This window comes from Melanerpes formicivorus, unplaced genomic scaffold (assembly GCF_026170545.1).
Source record: "Melanerpes formicivorus ecotype bairdi unplaced genomic scaffold, bMelFor1.0.p_v2 SCAF_85, whole genome shotgun sequence".
Lineage (NCBI taxonomy): Eukaryota > Metazoa > Chordata > Aves > Piciformes > Picidae > Melanerpes > Melanerpes formicivorus.
The window spans coordinates 203,920-225,875 of NW_027142437.1; the positions used below are offsets into that span (position 1 = coordinate 203,920).

At 46.7% G+C, this 21,956-nt stretch overlaps 1 protein-coding gene across 2 annotated transcripts in view; it reads right to left on the minus strand.

The window, feature by feature from the left end:
• TTK (TTK protein kinase) overlaps positions 1-21,956 on the minus strand; it is a 48,787-nt gene that overhangs the window by 14,396 nt on the left and 12,435 nt on the right. For both annotated transcript variants that reach the window (XM_068165190.1, XM_068165191.1), the window contains exons 4-14: positions 21,573-21,798; positions 17,317-17,423; positions 10,270-10,413; positions 9,674-9,779; positions 9,501-9,576; positions 9,312-9,418; positions 6,827-6,926; positions 4,484-4,574; positions 3,367-3,548; positions 3,108-3,244; positions 1,564-1,687 (exon numbers count right to left, since the gene is read on the minus strand). In XM_068165190.1, the coding sequence (XP_068021291.1) occupies positions 1,564-1,687; positions 3,108-3,244; positions 3,367-3,548; positions 4,484-4,574; positions 6,827-6,926; positions 9,312-9,418; positions 9,501-9,576; positions 9,674-9,779; positions 10,270-10,413; positions 17,317-17,423; positions 21,573-21,798 (1,400 nt within the window). The remainder of the gene's footprint in view (positions 1-1,563; positions 1,688-3,107; positions 3,245-3,366; positions 3,549-4,483; positions 4,575-6,826; positions 6,927-9,311; positions 9,419-9,500; positions 9,577-9,673; positions 9,780-10,269; positions 10,414-17,316; positions 17,424-21,572; positions 21,799-21,956) is intronic.

A 21,956-nucleotide genomic window follows, 5' to 3' on the forward strand; every position in this document is an offset into this window, starting at 1 on the left:
AAAACCAGATCACCTAAAACACATTGAGTCACAGCATGCAACTAGCTTAGAGCTGTACTCATCTCACCTACTGAGTCCTAACTACTAGCTAGCAGACTTCAGTGCTGTGAAGCTTTTACAGCCTGCTCTAAACTGTAGAACAGCCAGAAGTTTTAAATAAGAATCCTCTGATATGAAGCTTAAGCCTGCAGCTGGGGGAGAATCCCACCCATCCAACAAAGAGGGAATCATTCTAAACTTTTACCCCACCTCAGCTTCATACAGCTTTTAAACACAGCCTTCTCCATGGGTACTCCATTGTAGTAGGTAGTACCAGTATAAAAGCATAGCAGGAAAGGACAGTGACTATCTCTTGTCACTGTCATAAAGTAGACTCTGAAAAGGCTTAGATTTCCCACAAAGGCTTCATGATTTGACAGCTTGATTTTGGAAGAGCCGGCTTATTTCACTGAAATTCAGGCATTCACACAAAGAAACAGGGACTGAGTGCACCCTCAGCAAGTCTGCTGATGACACCAAGCTGTGTGGTGCAGCAGACAGGCTGGAGGGAAGGGAGGCCATCCAGAGGGACCTGGACAGGCTGGAGAGGTGGGCACAAGCCAGCCTCAGGAGGTTCAACAAGACCTAGGGCAGGGTCCTGCATCTGGGTCAAGGCAATCCCAGGCACAAATCCAGGCTGGGCAGGGACTGGCTGGAAAGCAGCCATGAGGAGAGAGACTTGGGGGTGCTGGGGGAGGAGAAGCTCAACAGGAGCTCTCAGTGTGCACTTGCAGCCCACAAAGCCAATCAGATCCTGGGCTGCAGCAGGAGAAGCGTGGCCAGCAGGGCAAGGGAGGTGATTCTCCCCCTCTGCTCAGCCCTGGTGAGACCCTACCTGGAGTACTGCCTCTAGTTCTGGAGCCCCTATTCCAAGAGGGATGTGGAGGTGCTGGAAGGTGTCCAGAGAAGGGCCACGAGGATGATCAGAGGGCTGGAGCACCTCTCCTATGAGGACAGACTGAAGGAGTTGGGGCTGTTCAGTCTGGAGAAGAGAAGGCTCCCAGGTGACCTCATTGTGGCCTTCCAGTATCTGAAGGGGGCCTACAGGAAGGCTGGGGAGGGACTGCTCAGGATCTCAGGCAGTGATAGGACTAGGGGGAATGGAATGAAGCTGGAGGTGGGGAGATTGAGGCTGGAGGTGAGGAGGAAGTTCTTCCCCATGAGAGTGGTGAAGCCCTGGAATGGGTTGTCCAGGGAGGTGGCTGGGGCCCCGTCCCTGGGGGTGTTTAAGCCCAGGCTGGATGAGGCTCTGGCCAGGCTGATGTAGTGTGGGGTGTCCCTGCCCATGGCAGGGGGGTTGGAACTAGCTGATCCTTGTGGTCCCTTCCAACCCTGACTGATACTGTGATACTATGATTTTGGGAAAGGATCCTTATGGCTTAGTCTCATTACTCATGCAGAAGGACAAAGAGCAACTCTAGATTAAAAATACACACACACACATGCAGATATTTAAACTGAAGTAGTCTCCAGTGAAAAAATACATGGACTGAAAAATGGCAGAATACAGCTTATGATCATTACCTGCAAGCCAGTTGGATTTTGAAATCCAGTTGCTGGAGTATGTGGTAGGGAATAGGGGAGCTGGCTGTAGGAAGCAGACATCTGACCTGGTAGGAATTTGTTCTTTACAACTGGGGTTCTGAAACTGTGAAGGAAAAAAGAGTGTGAACAGTGTCAGCAGTTAGCTGTATTATTTTTAAGACTGTTCTAGCAACAAAGTTGAAATCTTCAGTGCTTCCTGACAGTTAAACTTTATTGCATAGCAAAAGCTCAAGCTTCTGCTAAATTCACTAATTAAGATCACTTCAACTTCACTCCAGAACTGGACACAGTACTCCAAGTGGGGTCTCACCAGAGCAGAGCAGAGGGAGAACATCACCTCTCTCAACCTGCTGGCCACACTTCTCTTGCTGCAGCCCAGGCTCTGCTTGGCTCTCTGGGCTGCAAGTGCTCACTGCTGGCTCTTGTTGAGCTTCTCATCCCCCAGCACCCCCAGGTCCTTTTCTTCAGGGCTGCTCTCAACCAGTCCCTGCCCAGCCTGTGTCAATGGCTGGGATTGCTCCAACCCAGATGCAGGACCTTGCACTTTTAATGAAAGCCCACAGATGCACCATGGGAACCAGACTAAGAGAACTAAACTGAGCCATCCTGTCAGCCACAAAACACAAGGCACCCAAAGCAAGCAGTGTATAGCAGGAATCAGAGAAAGGAGACAAATGCTGTAATTTACTCTTGGTTTGAGAGTGTACTTACAAATGCTGAAAAGTTGACTGAAGCTGAGGAGTTCCCTAAATGCAATCTAAATCTTAAAGTCAGGCAGCTGACAGTTAAGTGTTGGAATCACCTAGAAATCTTGTTTGTTATGTGACCAGGAACACAAGAAGGCCAATGGCATCCTGGCCTGCATCAGGAAGAGTGTGGCCAGCAGGAGCAGGGAGGTCATTGTGCCCTGTGCTCAGCACTGGTTAGGCCACACCTTGAGTACTGTGTCCAGTTCTGGGCTCCTCAGTTTAGGAAAGATGTTGAGCTGCTGGAAGGTGTCCAGAGAAGGGCAACAAAGCTGGGGAGGGGTCTGGAGCACAGCCCTGTGAGGAAAGGCTGAGGGAGCTGGGGTTGCTTAGCCTGGAGAAGAGGAGGCTCAGGAAAAGACCTTATTGCTCTCTACAACTCCCTGAATGAAGGTGATAGCCAGGTGGGGGTTGGTCTGTTGTCCCAGGCAACCAGCACCAGAACAAGAGGACACAGTCTCAAGCTGTGCCAGGGGAGGTTCAGGCTGGATGTTAGGAAGAAATTCTTCCCAGAAAGAGACTGGCCATTGGAATGTGCTGCCCAGGGAGGTGGTGGAGTCACCATCACCGGAAGTGTTTAAGAAGAGCCTGGATGAGGCACTTGGTGCCATGGTTTAGTTGATTAGATGGTGTGGGGTGATAGGTTGGACTTTATGATCTTGAAGGTCTTTTCCAACCTGGTTAATTCTATTCTATACTTAAGGGACCCTGTTAAAGACTGCTCAAGTCTTTCCAGGGATTCACTAGCACCAGTGTGCAGACAAGGGAGTGGCTTACCAGTCCATATAGTCATCATTTGTGGTGCTTGGTGTTCCAGCGACATATGGTGGATCACTTGTCCTAGAAACAGGATCTGGTGGTGATAATTCCTTGGAAACAGGATGACCAGCTTGTTCAAGGCTTGACTGTTTTATCTACAGAGGACAAAGCACACCTATTTCAGACAGGGAGCCACAATTAAGAACATAGTAGTGCTTTTTTCCACATGGAAGGGTTGCAGCAGCTGGAAAAGCAGTGCATGTCCCTGTTGCTTTACCTCTCGATAGCAGCTCTTCTGTGGCACTTCTTGACCTGGCCATTTTTTCCTGGCACTGACACAGTTGAGTTTCATCTGTTCCAACTGCTTCCTACAGCTTTCACTAGAACTCAATTGTTGCTGTTGATTTTCCAGGCTCCTTGGCTCTGGTACCTTCGGCTCCTGAAGCAGGACTTTATTTTCTGCAAAGGAAAACAAAGCTGATGATTAGAAAGATTCAGTGTTTGGCACTTCCAAGCAGTTTCATCCCACAGGTAACAGGAATTTACATCATTTTCTGTATCAGAATTAATGAACAGAGTTCATTTAGTGGAATCAGGCATTAAAAGGCATTAATGCAATCATCAGGATTCATTCAGTACTAATAGCATCTCAACACACACACAGAATCATAGTAGGGTTGGAAGGGACCTCAAGGAGCATCTAGTTCCAACCCACCTGCCATGGGCAGGGACACCTCACACTACAGCAGGTTGCTCACAGCCACATCCAGCCTGGCTGCAAAAACCTCCAGGGATGAGGCTTCCACCACCTCCCTGGGCAACCTGTGCCAGGCTCTCACCACCCTCATGGAGAAGAGGAAAAGCTAACATCCAATCTGAATCTACCCAATTCTAGTTTTGCTCCATTCCCCCCAGTCCTATCACTCCCTGACACCCTCAAAAGTCCCTCCCTAGCTTTTTTGCAGACCCCCTCGGACACTGGAAGGCCACAAGAAGGTCTCCTCAGAGCCTTCTCTCCTCTACACTGAGCAACCCCAACTCCCTCAGTCTGTCCTCATAGCAGAGCAGCTCCAGCCCTCTGCTCATCCTCCTGGCCCTTCTCTGGACACCTTCCAGCACCTCCAATTCCTTCCTGTAATAGAGGCTCCAGAACTAGATGCAGTGCTCCAGGTGTGGTCTCCCCAGAGCGGAGCAGAGGGGGAGAATCACCTCTCTCAACCTGCTGTTCTATTGATGCAGAGAGGCCTAAATGCTTCTCAGTTGCAAACAGATCAACTTTTCCCATTTTTTTTGAAGAATAACCTATTTACCATGTAATTAAAACAAAACAGAGCAGTAAACTTTCAATGCTTGTTCTATTTCAAATGACTGAAACATTACATATGAACACTTACCTTCTCTTTTCATCACAAGACTTGTATCCATTTTGCTTTTCAGAGTTAAAGTTGAATTGGTAGCTGTTTCTGAGCTGTTCTCATCTGGTATCTGCAAATGTAAAGAGTTTTTTTCTCTTAAGGACTGAAGAAAAAGCCTCTTAAAACAATTGCAAAGATCCCAAGTACAGTGGCCAAAAGACATTTCCTTATGATAATTAAGGACTGCTGCATCACAAAGAGAATGTGCTTCAGGAAACAGTGCAGGGTACCTGGACAAGTACCACTTAAGGGCAACAAAGTTGGGGAGGGGTCTGGAGCACAGCCCTGTGAGGAGAGGCTGAGGGAGCTGGGGTTACTTAGCCTGGAGAAGAGGAGGCTCAGGGGAGACCTTCTTGCTCTCTAAAACTCCCTGAAGGGAGATTGTAGCCAGGTGGGGGTTGGTCTCTTCTTCCAGGCAACCACCACCAGAACAAGAGGACACAGTCTCAAGCTGTGCCAGGGGAGATTTAGGCTAGATGGTAGGAAGAAATTCCTCCCAGCAAGAGAGATTTGCCATTGGAATGTGCTGCCCAGGGAGGTGGTGGAGTCTGTCACTGGAGGTGTTGGTTGATAGGTTGGACTTGATGATCTCAAAGGTCTTTTCCAACCTGGTTAATTCTACTCTGTTCTATTCTACTGATACTGTTATTAAATCCATCACTGAGTTTCCATCCCACAGTTCCTACAGCAAATACCCAAATGCTTTGTAGCATTGAATTTACTTTTGGGGGTTGAAGATACATGACATCATAGTATCAGTCAGGGTTGGAAGGGACCACAAGGATCATCTAGTTCCAACCCCCCTGCCATGGCCAGGGACACCCCACACTACATCAGCCTGGCCAGAGCCTCAGCCAGCCTGGGCTTAAACACCTCCAGGGACAGGGCCCCAACCACCTCTCTGGACAACCCATTCCAGGGCTTCACCACTCTCATGGGGAAGAACTTCCTCCTCACCTCCAGCCTGAATCTCCCCACCTCCAGCTTCATTCCATTCCCCCTAGTCCTGTCACTACCTGACATCCTGAGAAGTCCTTCCCCAGCCTTCCTGTAGCCCCCTTCAGATACTGGAAGGCCACAATGAGGTCACCTGGGAGCCTTCTCTTCTCCAGACTGAACAGCCCCAACTCCTTCAGTCTGTCCTCACAGGAGAGGTGCTCCAGCCCTCTGATCATCCTCATGGTCCTTCTCTGGACACCTTCCAGCACCTCCACATCCCTCTTGTAATAGGGGCTCCAGAACTGGAGGCAGTACTCCAGGTGGGGTCTCATCAGAGCTGAGCAGAGGGGGAGAATCCCCTCCCTTGCCCTGCTGGCCACACTTCTCCTGAGGCAGCCCAGGATCTGATTGGCTTTGCGGGCTGCAAGTGCACACTGAGAGCTCCTGTTGAGCTTCTTGTCCACCAGCACCCCCAAGTCTCTCTCCTCAGGGCTGCTTTCCAGCCAGTCATGAACATGCACAGTACAGCTTGAAGTTAATCTCTATCAAAAAGTCCTAACTGGCACCTCCATGAAGCATTTAATGAGCTCAGTTAAATGGACTTCATTGAACAGAGTGCTTCCCATCATACAACTCATGACTAAACTGAACAGGCTCATGCAGTCAAGATGAAAGCTGTTGATTCCTGCTTCATGAATCAATTGAAAGGTTAACACCTACTCTATTTTCCCCTTCAGATGCATGGGTCAGAGAAAGCTCTTTCTTAATGCCTGAGTATGCATAACAACATTCAAATGTGAACATCCACAAGTAATGTCTAAGTCACAATTATTTCTTTCATTGAAACAAGAAAGGGTTATTTTCCTTTCTGACAGACAGCCAGGCAAAGTTTCTTAACACAGAATCAATAAGGTTGGAAAAGACCCCAGAGATGGTCTGTGGTGATGGGTTGTACTTGATGATCTTTGAGATCTCTTCCAACCTTGGTGATTCTGTGATCATCAAGCCCAACCTATCACCCAACACCTCATGACTAACTAAACATGTCTTCCATTGCCACATCTAATCCTTTTTTTGAACACCTCCAGTGATGGTGACTCCACCACCTCCCTGGGCAGCACATTCCAATGGCAAATCTCTCTTGCTGGGAAGAACTTTCTTCTCACCTCCAGCCTAAACTTCCCCTGGTGCAGCTTGAGACTGTGTCCTCTTGTTCTGGTGCTGGTTGCCTGGGAGAAGAGACCAACCCCCACCTGGTTACAACCTCCCTTCAGGTAGTTGTAGACAGCAAGAAGGTCTCCCCTGAAGCCTCCTCTTCTCCAGGCTAAACAACCCCAGCTCCCTCAGCCTCTCCTCATAGGCTGTTAAAAAGATTTAAGTTACCTGTAAGTCTTGCAGGTCATATGATTCACCCCCACAAGATTTTGGTTCTGAGGGTGGAAAACGGGCAGTGAAGGCTGTGCCTTTGGATCTGGATACTTGCCTGTTAAAGTAAGAACATTAATTACATCACATGCCAACATCATGTAGTGATGGAGACTTTCAAGGCCTGTCTGGATGTGTTCCTGTGTGACCTGAGCTAGATTGTATGGTCCCACTCTGGCACAGGGGTTGGACTTGATCTCTTTGGGTCCCTTCCAATCCCTGACATCCTGTGATCGCCTTTTGTGAACCCAATGAGAAAAGGTAGGTGGAAGACTTTTGGCTACAGGTTTCAACCATACATAAAAGCAGGTCAAGAAGCTAAGGATGAAGCTTTTACCCTGTGCTTACTAATTTCAGTTTTAAATTACCAAATTCCCATTTCTGTATGAATTTAATCAGAGCAGTAAGTAGTGTGTGGGTGGGGAAGTTAGCATAACAGACTTAGGGGGGAAAAGCTTTCTCCTGTTTAATTTCTAGCTCTGCTACAGTTAGCACTTTGCTACATGTAACCTGTTTTACTTGACAGATTCTTCCACTGCTAGAGTCATTCATAATAAAATGAGTGTAATGCTTCTCTAGTCTGCCCTGGTGAGGCCACATCTGGAATATTGTATCCAGTTCTGGGCCTCTCACTTCAAGAAGGACCTGAGGGAACTGCTTGAAAGAGTTCAGAGACACAAAAATGCTTAGGGGAATGAAACATCTCCCTTATTAAGAGAGACTGAGGGAGCTGGGGCTCTTCAGCCTGGAGAAGAGAAGACTATAGTGGTGACCTCATTCATGTTTATAAATATGTGCAGGGTGAGTGCCAAGAAGCTGAAGCCAGGCTCTGCTGGGTGATACCCAATACCAGCACAAGGGGCAATGGTGGAAGTTGAGGCATAGGAAGCCCCATGGAAACATAATGAAGTCTTTTTTTCCCTGCAAGGGTGACAGAACATAGGAACAGACTGCCCAGGGGGGATTGTGGAGTCTCCCTCTCTGGAGATATTCAAACTCCACCTAGATGCACTGCTGTGTGGTCTACTCTAGGTGATCCTGCTCTGGCAGGGGGGTTGGACTGGATGAGCTTTCGAGGTCCCTTCCAGCCCCCAACATTCTGTGATTCTGTCATCCCTTCCTTTACATAATCACTACCATACTGATGTTAAAAATGAGGCTATAAAAATCTGTTTGAAGTTACAGGATTGTCTCTTGCCTAATGTTAGAAACTGGAATACAAGTGGATAAAGTTTCTTTGAATACATTTCTGGGAGCTTTAGTCTCAATTTCCTTTGGGTTGACTGATTAGCCAGAAGAAGAGATTGATCACAGTATAACTAAGGTTGGAAGAGACCTCGAGGATCATCAAGTCCAACCTATCAACACAGACCCCATGACTAGACCATGGCACCAAGTGCCACATCCAATCCCCTCTTGAACACCTCCAGGGATGGGGACTCCACCACCTCCCTGGGCAGCACATTCCAATGACGAATGACTCGCTCGGTGAAGAACTTTCTCCTCACCTCGAGTCTAAACCTCCCCTGGCGCAGCTTGAGACTGTGTCCTCTTGTTCTGGTGCTGCTTGCCTGGGAGAAGAGGCCAACCCCTTCCTGGCCACAACCACCTTTCAGGTAGTTGTAGAGGGCAATGAGGTCACCCCTGAGCCTCCTCTTCTCCAGGCTAAACAATCCCAGCTCCCTCAGCCTCTCCTCACAGGGCTGTGCTCAAGGCCTCTCCCCAGCCTTGTTGCCCTTCTCTGGACACCTTCAAGTGTCTCAATGTCCTTCTTAAACTGAGGGGCCCAGAACTGGACACAGGACTCAAGGTGTGGCCTAACCAATGCAGAGTCCAGGGGCACAATGACTTCCCTGCTCCTGCTGGCCACGCGATTCCTAATGCAGGCCAGGATGCCATTGGCCCTCTTGGCCACCTGGGCACACTGCTGGCTCATATTCAGGTGGCTGTTGATCAGCACCCCCAGGTCCCTCTCTGTTTGGCAGCTCTCAGCCACTCTGACCCCAGCCTGTAGCTCTGCATGGGGTTGCCGTGGCCAAAGTGCAGCACCTGGCACTTGGACTTGTTGAATGCCATCCTGTTGGACTCTGCCCATCTGTCCAGTCAGTCGAGGTCCCTCTGCAGTGCCTCTCTATCCTCTAACTGACTAACATCTGCTCCTAACTTGGTGTCATCTGCAAACTTGATGATGACTGACTCAACCCCCTCATGCAGATCATCAATGAAGATGTTAAAGAGCACAGGGCCCAGCACTGATCCCTGGGGGACACCACTGGTGCCTGGCCGCCAGCTGGCTGTGGCACCATTCACCACCACTCTCTGCATGCTCTCTCACAAAGAGCCTGAGATAGGAAGCTGGTTATTGCAATACCTTTTGTAACTATGGTGACTATTTGCCCATAAATTTTAACACCTGACAGTTCCCCTATCCAAATAACCATACCTCTTCATAACACTAGCTGTAAGTGGGAAATCCGTTGGTTTCACATCCTCCTCCTCCTCCTCATCATCACTTACTAGTTGAACAGGAATCCTCCCAAAGGGGCAGGCCTAAGGGCAAATTAAAAGTTATCAGATGTGCAAAGCAGAAGGAAGAGTTTACAGTTCTGAAGCAGAATGATGCATGTTCTACCTGGCTAGTTTTGTTTAGTGGTCTTAATGGATTGTGGTTATTCACTACAGCATCAAGTTCCTGTGACTTCTCCTCCCTGAAGGCCAGAAAGACAAAACACAACACTGTAATTTGTGCTTTGGCTGGATGGAAAAGATGTTTTTAGACAATCAAAGAAGAAATAAAGCCATTACCCAAGCAGATGTCTGCTAAAAATAGAGGAATTTTCACCAGAATCATTCTTGATGCTTCTGTGACTTCCAATGGTGCTCTGAAGTCCAGACTCTTGGGTACTTGGCACTGTAGGTAAATGAGTTAGAATTATTCAGATACTACTATAGTAGTGATAGGACTAGGGGGAATGGAATGAAGCTGGAGGTGGGGAGATTCAGGCTGGAGGTGAGGAAGAAGTTCTTCCCCATGAGAGTGGTGAAACCCTGGAATGGGTTGTCCATGGAGGTGGTTGAGGCCCCAGCCCTGGAGGTGTTTAAGCCCAGGCTGGCTGAGGCTCTGGCCAGGCTGATCTAGTGTGGGGTGTCCCTGCCCATGGCAGAGGGGTTGGAACTAGATGATCCTTGTGGTCCCTTCCAACCCTGACTGATACTATGATACTGCAGATGGTCTTTGTTTCAAAAGGGAAAAACTCTTCCCTAAACGTGACACTTGAAAAGACAATAGCAAATGGAGTTTGTGTTTGCAAGAGACAAGCATTAGAAAGATGGTTTGGAGTTTTAAATCTAGGATTACAACCTGAGTCAGCTCAGCCAACATTGTAAGGAATTGCAATTACCTGCTAAGTTCTCTTTCTCTTCATCTGAAAGCAACTGCTTTTTTTGCAAATGAAAGTTTTGGAGGGCAGTTTTCAACATTTCCAGGGGAACAGCAGAGCACTCCACCGCTTTCTGAAGGAGCTGCTTACACTTCTTTGCATTTCCTAAACAACAAGGAAAACAGACTTAAGAAATCAAGGAAATAAACAATTATACCAGGGCAACATTGTCTTTTTTGGGTGTCTTAACATGTGATTGCATTCATTCTGTCTTTTGTCCACTTTGCAACATTCTCTGAAGATGAAGCTACTGCTCATGAGGCACTTAGAATAGAATTAGCCAGGTTGGAAAAGACCTTTGAGATCGAGTCCAATCTATCACCCAACACCACCTAATCAACTAAACCATGGCACCAAGTGCCTCATTCAGGCTCTTCCTAAACACCTCCAGGCATGGTGACTCCACCACCTCCCTGGGCAGCACATCCCAATGGCCAATCTCTCTTTCTATGAAGAACTTCTTCCTAACATCCAGCCTAAACCTCCCCTGGTGCAGCTTGAGACTGTGTCCTTTCTCCCTCAGATAACCACTTCACACAGTGCCTGGAATGAGTGCCAGATGAATCAGGCAAGTCAGTTCTTCACAAGAGGTTGAACACCAAGTCACAAAATATGCTTTCTGAACTCAGAAATGCATTCTCAGTGTTTCTTCAGTTCTTCTACAGCAACTGTAGGGGAAAACCACAAACTAGAATGCAGAGTGGGTGCTGGTTGATGGTATGATGAACATGAGCCTGCAGTGTGCCCAGGCAGCCAGGAGGGCAATGGCATCCTGGCCTGCATTAAGAACAGTGTGGCCAGCAGGAGCAGGGAGGTCATTCTGCCCCTGTACACTGCACTGGTTAGGCCACACCTCGAGTCCTGTGTCCAGTTCTGGGCCATCAGTTTAGGAAGGAGGTGGACTTGCTGGAACGAGTCCAGAGAAGGGCAACGAAGTTGGTGAGGGGCTTGGAACACAGCCCTGGGAGGAGAGGCTGAGGGAGCTGGGGCTGCTTAGCCTGGAGAGGAGGAGACTCAGGGGTGACCTTATTGCTCTCTACAACTACCTGAAGGGGGATTGTAAACAGGCAGAGGTTGGTCTCTTCTCCCAGGCAGCCAGCACCAGAACAAGAGGACAGTGTCTCAGGCTGCACCAGGGAAAGATCAGGCTGGAGGTCAGGAGGAAGTTTTACACAGAGAGAGTGATTGCCCATTGGAATGGGCTGCCTGGGGAGGTGGTGGAGTCGCCATCACTGGAGGTGTTTAGGAGGAGACTTGACAGGGTGCTTGGTGCCATGGGTTAGTTGATTAGGTGGTGTTGGATGATAGGTTGGACACGATCTTGAAGGTCTCTTCTAACCTGGTTTATTCTATTCTATTCTTTACTTGGTATTTTCAGGAAGGAAAGAAGACTTTCATGGACTTGCACTTATATCTGACCAGATACAAACTTCATTACGTATGCATTATAAAGTACCTTTAAATGCACTTAATAGAAATCAAAGGTAAAAGCAGCTGTTAAATCCAACATCACTACTTCAATGAAACAGTCCTACAGTTGAAATGAAAGGGCTATTACAAAAACTAATAATTTTAAGAGTCAAAGAAAGAAGTGTACTGCAGCCAGCATATTTCCTTTGGTTCAGAGAGCATCAGGGCAAAACAATGCACTGTTAGAGCTGTTAACCACCTTGACATCTCAAGTGCCCTTTGTCCTCATTTCAAAGCAGCAAAATGTAGAGCACTTTGTTCTTACAAGTACCACATACATATATATACACTCATTTCTTATGCAATATGCTGTTTGATAAGCATTAGCACTCAAATCTCCAGGGACAACTGAAGTGAGGTGGCACTGTCACCTGAAGTCCAGACTAGGGTGGGGAAAAAGAGTGAGGGGTATGTATTAAGAACTTATACTTAAACAGCCTATATTAAGACCATGAAATGGCTTATGTTGGAAACTGAAGCAAGACAAACAAAAACAAAAGGGAGGATTATTTCATTTCAAACCAATTTTGCACCATTTGTTATGACTTGGGGTTTAACCACAAATACTTTCTTCCAAATCTTTAGCAAGTAGATAGATCTCTATTTCTTTCAGAATGCTTAAAGCAGCATTCTATCTTAAACACATATTAACCACACATGACTTGAACAACACCTGCTACTCAAAATGAGAGTAAGAGAAGTATAGCCAGCAGGTCAAAGGAGTGATTCTCCTGCTCTACTCCACTCTGCTGAGACCCCATCTGGAGTACTGTGTCCAGTTCTAGAGCCCCTCTTACAGGATTAGGAGGTGCTGGAAGGTGCCCAGAGAAGGGCCACAAGGATGAGCAGAGGGGTGGAGCTCCTCTCCTAGGAGGACAGACTGAGGGAGTTGGGGCTGTTCAGTCTGGAGAAGAGAAAGCTCTGAGGAGATCTAATTGTGGCCTTCCAGTATCTGAAGGGGGTTACAAGAAGGCTGGGGAGGGACTTTTTAAGGTACAGGGAATGATAGGACTGGGGGGAATGGAACAAAACTAGAAATGGGTAGATTCAGATTGGATGTGAGGAAGAAATTCTTCCCCATGAGGGTGGTGAGAGACTGGCACAGGTTGCCCAGGGAGGTGGTGGAAGCCTCACCCCTGGAGGTTTTGAAGGCCAGGCTGGATGTGGCTGTGGATGATGTAGTGTGAGGTGCCCCTGCCTATGGCAGCAGAGTTGGAATTGGCTGATCCTCAAGGTCCCTTCCAACCCTAACAATTCTATTATATACCTCATTGAGTGACATGAGACCTAAACACTTATGGGAAAAATAAGCCTCTCCATTCCCTTAACAGGTAAGGACTTTGTTCCCCTGCACTTAAGAGATGAAGAACCAATGCACAGAAGTAAAGCCAGAAGTATCTGTGAGTTTCAAAAGAGTCCACTTCATCACACACAAAAAGCTTGAATGGTACACCCAGGCACATTCCATAGCCAAAAGCAGAGATTTATGGTCATGAGTTCCGAGCACCAGGCAGTAAATCTTGCTTCAAGCACACCACCCAAGCCACACTGAAACACACAGCTCCTCACCTGGCCTATTTCAATGAAGTGGTATTCAGCATTTAAATCAAATCAAAACAGAATGGCACCTTTGTGTCCTCCTGTTTTCAGGTTGTGACTATTTATAAAGGAAATCAGTATCAGTTTCCCAGCCCTAATTGTAGGGCTGCCATAAGATTTAGCTCATTATTTTGTTCAATATAGGGAAAGGAATGTAGAATTAATTTTCTTCTCAGTGGAAAGGGAAGTCAAGATGAATCCAGAAGAAACTGCCAGCACTACTGAAACCATTGGGATAGGAGGTAGAAAGGCATTGGCCTCCTCCATTCCCTCTGGCCTCAGGTGGGCACTCAAGTGAAAGAGGAGCAGCATTCAAAGTGCCAATACTCACATGTTACATCAATGCTCTCTGAGGCACCCAGGCAGGGACAACATTGCCCAATGTCAAATAGACCATCTCAAGGAGAACAGATACAAATCAGATAGCACACTGGAGATAAACAAGCTTATTCCTTTGGGATTAGGACGTGATTTTAGGTTGACTATTTGCTGTCAAAGAGATACTATTGCATGAACACATCCCATAGCTGCAGGGTAATTAAACTCAAGTGATTGGTAACCAGTAGTAACATTTCTACACTTCAAATTACACAACAGGATTTGCTTACTCCATCCATTGGACACTCTTTCTTATTGCAGTACTACTATTTTATAATCTTTTTTAAACCAGCATGCAGTGCTCACTAGAATTATTAGTTACTTTCTGCTATTGTTTAAAAGTTCAGCACTACAAGTACATTTGCCAGGTGCTGCACTTTGGCCACAGCAACCCCATGCAGAGCTACAGGCTGGGGTCAGAGTGGCTGAGAGCAGCCAAACAGAGAGGGACCTGGGGGTGCTGATCAACAGCCACCTGAATATGAGCCAGCAGTGTGCCCAGGCAGCCAAGAGGGCCAATGGCATCCTGGCCTGCATTAGGAATAGTGTGGCCAGCAGGAGCAGGGAAGTCATTGTGCCCCTGGACTCTGCATTGGTTAGGCCACACCTTGAGTCCTGTGTCCAGTTCTGGGCCCCTCAGTTTAGGAAGGACATCAAAACACTTGAAGGTGTCCAGAGAAGGGCAACAAGGCTGGGGAGAGGCCTTGAGCACAGCCCTGTGAGGAGAGGTTGAGGGAGCTGGGGTTGCTTAGCCTGGAGAAGAGGAGGCTCAGGGGTGACCTCATTGCCCTCTACAACTCCCTGAAAGGTGGTTGTAGCCAGGAAGGGGTTGGTCTCTTCTCCCAGGCAACCAGCACCAGAACAAGGGGACACAGTCTCAAGCTGTGCCAGGGGAAGTTTAGGCTCGAGGTGAGGAGAAAGTTCTTCACAGAGTCATTGGTCATTGGAATGTGCTGCCCAGGGAGGTGGTGGAGTCACCATCCCTGGAGGTGTTCAAGAGGGGATTGGACATGGCACTTGGTGCCATGCTCTAGTCATGAGGTCTATGGTGACAGGTTGGACTCAATCTTTGAGGTCTCTTCCAGCCTTAGTGATACTGTGCTATTAAAACAAGACCAGTCAGATATGTCACTGAAACAGAGAAACTGGAATTTCAAGTCAGAAATATGCAGATTGCTTATTCCTGTCCTGTGAATATCCAGCATCCACCATTTATTTTACATGCATGTATTTCTCAGGGGGGTGGATTTCCACTCTTTCCTCCATTACAAATCAATTTATTAGGAAAAAAAGCCCTGGAAAGCCAAATGATTATTTGCTGACTGATCGTAATACAGTGGCTCTGCTTCATGGGACATGCTTTGCACATTTAAACTGCATCCTAAAACACAGTCCAAAAAAGTACTTGGCTGAAAGTATTTTCCACTGGTAGTGGTTTTATCTATAAGTAACCAAAGTAAATGCAAAGAAGAATTACTAGTGAGATGTATTCAGAGTCCAGAGTGTAGAAAAGACAGTTTAATCACCTTGGATTACTTGTGGTTACATTTTCATAGCATTAGTCAGGGTTGGAAGGGACCACAAGGATCATCCAGTTCCACCCCCCTGCCATGGGCAGGGACACCCCACACTACATCAGCCTGGCCAGAGCCTCAGCCAGCCTGGGCTTAAACACCTCCAGGGACAGGGCCTCAACCACCTCCCTGGACAACCCATTCCAGGGCTTCACCACTCTCATGGGGAAGAACTTCCTCCCCACCTCCAGCCTGAATCTCCCCACCTCCAGCTTCATTCCATTCCCCCTAGTCCTATCACTACCTGAGATCCTGAGCAGTCCCTCCCCAGCCTTCCTGTAGCCCCCTTCAGATACTGGAAGGCCACAATTTTGAAGAGATTTTCTCATATTAAGTAGTACACACCAGCTTGCATTGTACTGATGAAAACTATGAAGAAGAAACCACCACAGAGTTACGAATTTATCTGCCCTGGCTGCTGCTATTCAAAGATGAGAGCTCTAATGGAACATGCTTTTCCTTGTGGACAGAGCAATCTGTTAAAGGTAGGAGATAAACAGGTGGTGAGACCCACACCTGGAGTAGTGTGTCCAGTTCCAGAGCCCCCATTGCAAGAAGGATCTGGAGGCGCTGGAATGTGTCCAGAGAAGAGCCATGAGGATGAGCAGAGGGCTGGAGCTCCTCTCCTATGGAGACAGACAGAGAGTTGGGACTGTTCAATCTGGAGAAGAAAAGGCTCCCAGGAGACCTAATTGTGGCCTTCTAGTATCTTAAGGGGGGCTACAAGAAAGCTGGGGAGGGACTTTTTAGTCAGGGAGTGATAGGACTAGGGGAAACTGAACAAAACTAGAAATGGGTAGATTCAGATTGGATGTTAGGAAGAAGTTCTTCCTCAGAAGGGGGGTGAGATGCTGTGTTCTTAGAGGCACAGCCTCAAACAGTTAGTGTTGATGATGTCTTTGGGTCCCTTCCAACCCCAGGCATCCTGTGATGAACCATCACCATTGTCTCAATGTGACTATTCAACAGGAAACAGAAGAATCAATTAAAATCCAATTGCTACCTACTTAAGAACCTGAGTAAAAGGAAAAGAAAAATAAAAGTCTAATGGCACCAAACTGCACATTTATGATAAAATTAGATGCATCTCTGGCTGCTGGTTGGAAGAAGTCAGAATTTCTTCTGCAAGCTGGAAGTATCTACAGAGAAATTACCATCCAAATTTGAGCAGCATTTTTTCAACACAGAAAGAGCCTTACTCATGCCTCCCACTGAAAGATCTAAGCTTAAGAGACAACAGAAAAGCACTGCCAGTTTTCATCTCGGTTGAGAGTTATTTCTGAAAAGGAAAAGCCTCTTGAGAACTGTGAACACATTTGGATTAAAAAAAGCTTCAGAATCAATAAGGTTGGAAAAGGCCTCAGAGCTCACCAAGTCCAACCTATCACCCAACACCATCTAATCAACTAAACCATGGCACCAAGTGCCACGTCCAATCCCCTCTTGAACACCTCCAGGGATGGTGACTCCACCACCTCCCTGGGCAGCACATCCCAATGGCAAACAACTCTTTCTGGGAAGAACTTTCTCCTCACCTCCAGACTAAACCTCCCCTGGCACAGCCTGAGACTGTGTCCTCTTGTTCTGGTGCTGGGTGCCTGAGAGAAGAGACCAACCCCTTCCTGGCTACAACCTCCCTTCAGGTAGTTGTAGAGAGCAAGAAGGTCTCCCCCGAGCCTCCTCATCTCCAGGTTAAGCAACCCCAGCTCCCTCAGCCTCTCCTCACAGGGCTGTGCTCCAGACTGCTCCCCAGCCTCATTGCCCTTCTCTGGACATGTTCAAGTGCCTCAATATCCACATCTCATTACATTTCAACTACAAAAAGCCAACAACACTGATGGCTATTAGAAGAATCTCTTTGCAAATTATGTAACATGAGTCCAAAACAACAAAACCTAGAACACCACAGAACAGCAACACCAAACAAGCTGGGGTTGGTTTGGTTGGTTTTTTTGATTGTCTGATTGGCATTTTTGGTTTTACACACCTTGTGACAGCTCAAACTGTGCAAAAGCCACGTGCACAAAAGCAAAGTTCTTGCAGTTCAGTCTGGCCAGATGAAATTGGTCCCGTGCCTCCTCTGGATCTTGAAGACTGTAAAGACAGCATATCAGTAGTTACACAAAGTGAAGAGCCTGAGTAACAAGGATGAATAGGATAGAATAGAATAAGCCAGGTTGGAAGAGACCTTCAAGATCATCATGTCCAACCTATCATCCAACACCACCTAATCAACTAACCCATGCAACCAAGCACCCTGTCAAGTCTCCTCCATGAAGTTCCATGTGCTAGATGATGGCTTCAGGTAATTCTCCCAAAGCAACCCATCTTTAGCTGTAGACTCTTAAAATGCCAATTAAAAGATATCAATCTGACCCTTTCCAAAAGCCAGAGTGTGCTTCAGTCTGAAGCAAAGATCAAGGACTCATTCTTTGTCACTGTTAATATGATTTCTCAATATATGTGAATAGATCAGAACAGGTTGGAAGAGACCTTCAAGATTATCGTGTCCAACTTATCATCCAACACCACCCAACCAACTAAACCATGCAACCAAGCACCCCATCAAGTCTCCTCCTGAACACCTCCAGTGATGGTGACTCCACCACCTCCCCAGGCAGCCCATTCCAATGGGCAATCACTCTTTCTCTGTGTAGAACTTCCTCCTAACCTCCAGCCTGTATTTTCACTCATAACACCCACTTGCAAGCTGCAAGGCAGGAGAGACAAGAAGGCCATTGCTTTGAAAACACCAAGCCTAGAAGTGGAACATATTAATGAAGTCAGAAGAATCCAGGCTGGACAAGGCTCTGGCCAGCCTGATCTCCAGGCTGGACGAGGCTCTGGCCAGCCTGATCTTGTGTGAGGTGTCCCTGCCCATGGCAGGGGGGTTGGAACTAGATGATCCTTGTGGTCCCTTCCAACCCTGACTGATACTATGATACTAAGAAATACTACATACATTATGAGTTACATCCTGCAGCCATGTGGTCACCAAATTTCCCACCCATTAAAGCAGCACTGAACTCCAAAATTCCACTTGAGTTCAAGGGTCTTTTTACATCAAAGAGCTTCTGCAACTGTATCCAAATTGTCAGAATCCCTCAACAGGGACACAGGTCACTCAAGAGTTGTTTCTGGTGGCACATCTGTAATACCATACCTACAGAAAACTGGACCACATGAGCATCTATCCAACAGCTACCACTATTAAAGGTTCCATAGGAACATGGAGTTTTTACAAGACACAGGGAATTCAGTCCCTTTTACTCATACTTTGAGGCAAGAGTCTTGGCAGTTAAATTTGGGAGCACAAGGCAGATTTAAGTCCATTTTCTGCAGACACATCAACAGCAACAGCTAATATTCTATCCTTCCCAAATGTACAGATGTGCCACAAAGTCCAGACAAGAGGCCTCACACTTCAGTTTCTTCACTTCTGCTAAGTTTTAATCCTTGTTTTACTTTCAACCAGAGATTGCTAAGCAAAACAGCTGAGATGCTTGCACACAGTACACCAAAATTCAAATATTCTGCAGCCTCAGAAAATAGTCAGGATAGAAAAGGCCCAAATCTACCATCACTCTGAAATAAACTCACATGGCATTTCAATGGACTCTCTCCCTTCTTTTTAAATGTTTCTTTTTAGCTATTTTTAATGAAAATCTCAATCAAGAAATACAGGAATTGCTGCCAAAAATTCAACCCTGGCTCAACAGGTCAGTAAAGTAGTACTTAGAAGTGAGGACAGTGAAAAAAAAACACATGACAGAGGCTTAAAAATACAAGAAGAGAAAAGCACAACACTGAAAGCCAAAGAAAGTATTTCCAGTAAAATTCCATGGGATTAGAAATGAGAAACAGGGCTTAAGCATGTTGCTGGACTCCTGCAAGTGGAATAAACTCAGTTCTGATCATCCAAAGCAATGGGGCAGGCACTGAATAAGGCATCTGCAGGCAAGGTGACAGTGACAGATATTGAGCTGTAGCCTGTAAGTGCCAACAAGCATGTTAAAGGTTAAGTTCTTGTAGAAAGCAGCAGTGACTTGGATGGCAATATTCAAACCACGACCTAATGTTAACAACAGGCACCAAGTGCCACACACTTGGTGGCACTGTCCCACAGCCAGAATCATAACATGAAAGCAGGCCTAGCATGGCTAATGTGCAACAGGGATAATCAATCCCAGATGCAGCTGACTGCTCACCTGTGCCTGTTTCAGTGTACATTCAAGGGTTCTTCAACCACCCTCACTACCATGATAATTAAAAGTGTTTTGCATAGTCAGGCTGCAGCTGGAGGACATGTGGGACAATACAGCTCCAGTGCCAAGAATGGAATAATGCAGCTTTGATCTGAAGACAGCAGTGATGCCAACAGACCCTAAACTTTCAAGCTCTTGTCACTGCTTCTGAAGTTTGTGATGCCCCAACTTGTTTTCCTGTTTGGTGGAACATTTCAGAGAACAGCAAGCTGAACTCTGCTGAAGAGCACCTTTCCCCCACCCCACCCCGCAATCAAAGGTGATATCATGGCACTTATGCAAATTACTGTTTCAATTGCAACAGCAGAAAGCATGAGCTGAAAGCTTATGTTACACTTTGTTCAGGGGAAATACAACTAGCCCTTGGACAAGGAGTCCATTTCTCAGTGTCTTTAAAGGCAAGAGGTCTTTCTGGAAGACAGGCTTTTCTCACAAGAAGACCTTACAAGATACTAAGGATTGACAGCAGGTAATTATTCACTCCTGCTTGTTTCTCAACAGTAGATTTAACAGATTATTTCCATTGTGTGCTCTTAGTAAACACAGATGCAGCAAGATCCATGCAAATGATAATACAGACAAGCAGACGGTATCTTACTGCAAGATCAAGCCAAAAAGCTAAACAGGACATAAAAGAAATGGAAAAGACTAGCTATATTCACTGAAGACTACTTCCTCAACTCCAAGGATTGATACACTGCACCTAGGAAGGTGGCAGAAGCCTTATCCCTGGAGGTTTGTAAGGCCAAGCTGGATGTGGCTGTGAGCAACCTGATGCAGTGTGAGGTGTCCCTACCCATGGCAGCGGGGTTTGAACTGGCTGCTCCTTGAGGTCCCTTCCAACCCTAACAATTCTATGATTCTCTTACAGCTCTTGCTGCAATGATGTTTCAAGGGACAAAAGAACTCCTTTTAAAAAAATAATCATGTTATAACTGTTTCATATTACATCTGAAAACATCTGAACAACCACACTGCTCAAACTTGGACTGAATGAAACAAAGCACCAAAAAGCACCCTAATCTCCAAATTATCAAAGTATAGAATGTCCTAAGGGATGCTTCCTGCTCTAAAGCAGCTGATTTAATGTAGCTGGAATAAGTCTTTCCTAGTAAGGGTAAAAAGCAGACTGGACAAGGGTAGACTACCATGGTTTGACTAGATGGGTTAGATAATAGCAATCTCTCTACCTCACTGCCAAATCAGCAATACAAATCCCCATGGAAATTAATCTTAGCATTACATAATTCACCAGGTTGGAAAAGACCTTCAAAAATCAAGTCCAACCTATCTCCCAACACCATCTAATCAACTAAACCATGGCATGAAGTGCCTCATCTAGCCTCTTCCTAAACACCTCCAGGGATGGTGACTCCACCACCTCCCTGGGCAGCACATTCTAATGGCCAATCTCTCTTTCTGGGAAGAATTTTGTCCTAACATCCAGCCTAAACCTCCCCTGGCACAGCTTAAGACTGTCCTCTTGTTCTGGTGCTGGTTGCCTGGGAGAAGAGACCAACCCCCCACCTGGCTACAACCTCCCTTCAGGGAGTTGTAAGGAGCAAGGAGGTCTCCCCTGAGCCTCCTCTTCTCCAGGCTAAGCAGTCCCAGCTCCCTCAGCCTCTCCTCATAGGCCTTGTGCTCCAAACACCTCACCAGCTATGTTGCCCTTCTCTGGACACCTTCCAGCAACTCAACATGTTTTCTAAACTAAGGGGCCCAGAACTGGGCACAGGACTCAAGGTATGGCCTAGCCAGTGCTGAGTCCAGGGGCACAACAACTTCCCTGTTCCTGCTGGCCACACAAACACTGAACTGACCAAAGGTGCTCACAGATTCAAGACGCCAATACACAAACATCCACGCTTAAAAATGATTAGTTTGCTGCAGAAAGCACCAACAAACCCAGGCTGGTGTTATCATCCTCCCAACACAGAATTCTCAAGGACAAGTTCTTGTACTGCTAATCTGTACTTACGCTTTCAACTCGGCAAATCTCACAAGGATGCGAGCGTAGTTCTCGTCCTGACTGTGCTTCTCTGCAGGTAACGCAGTCACTGCTTGACTGTAACGCCCAATCAGCCTGTCCAGTAGGCTAACACCCATCTGAGGAATACCCTTCTTCTCCAGCTTGAGCAAAAAATGCAGCCAGTCTTCTGGATTATTTGTTGTCATTATTATTTGATTAACAGTTCCAGAGTTATCTGACAGGAGAAAACACCACCACCAGACAAAAGGAGGCTGATTAAAGCGGCAGCAATCGTGAACAGAATGAAATACTTCTTACAAGCTTTCGTGAAGAGGGATTGATTTGTTTGCAACACAATGAAACACAGCTGACTGAAGAATAAGGAGAGATGAA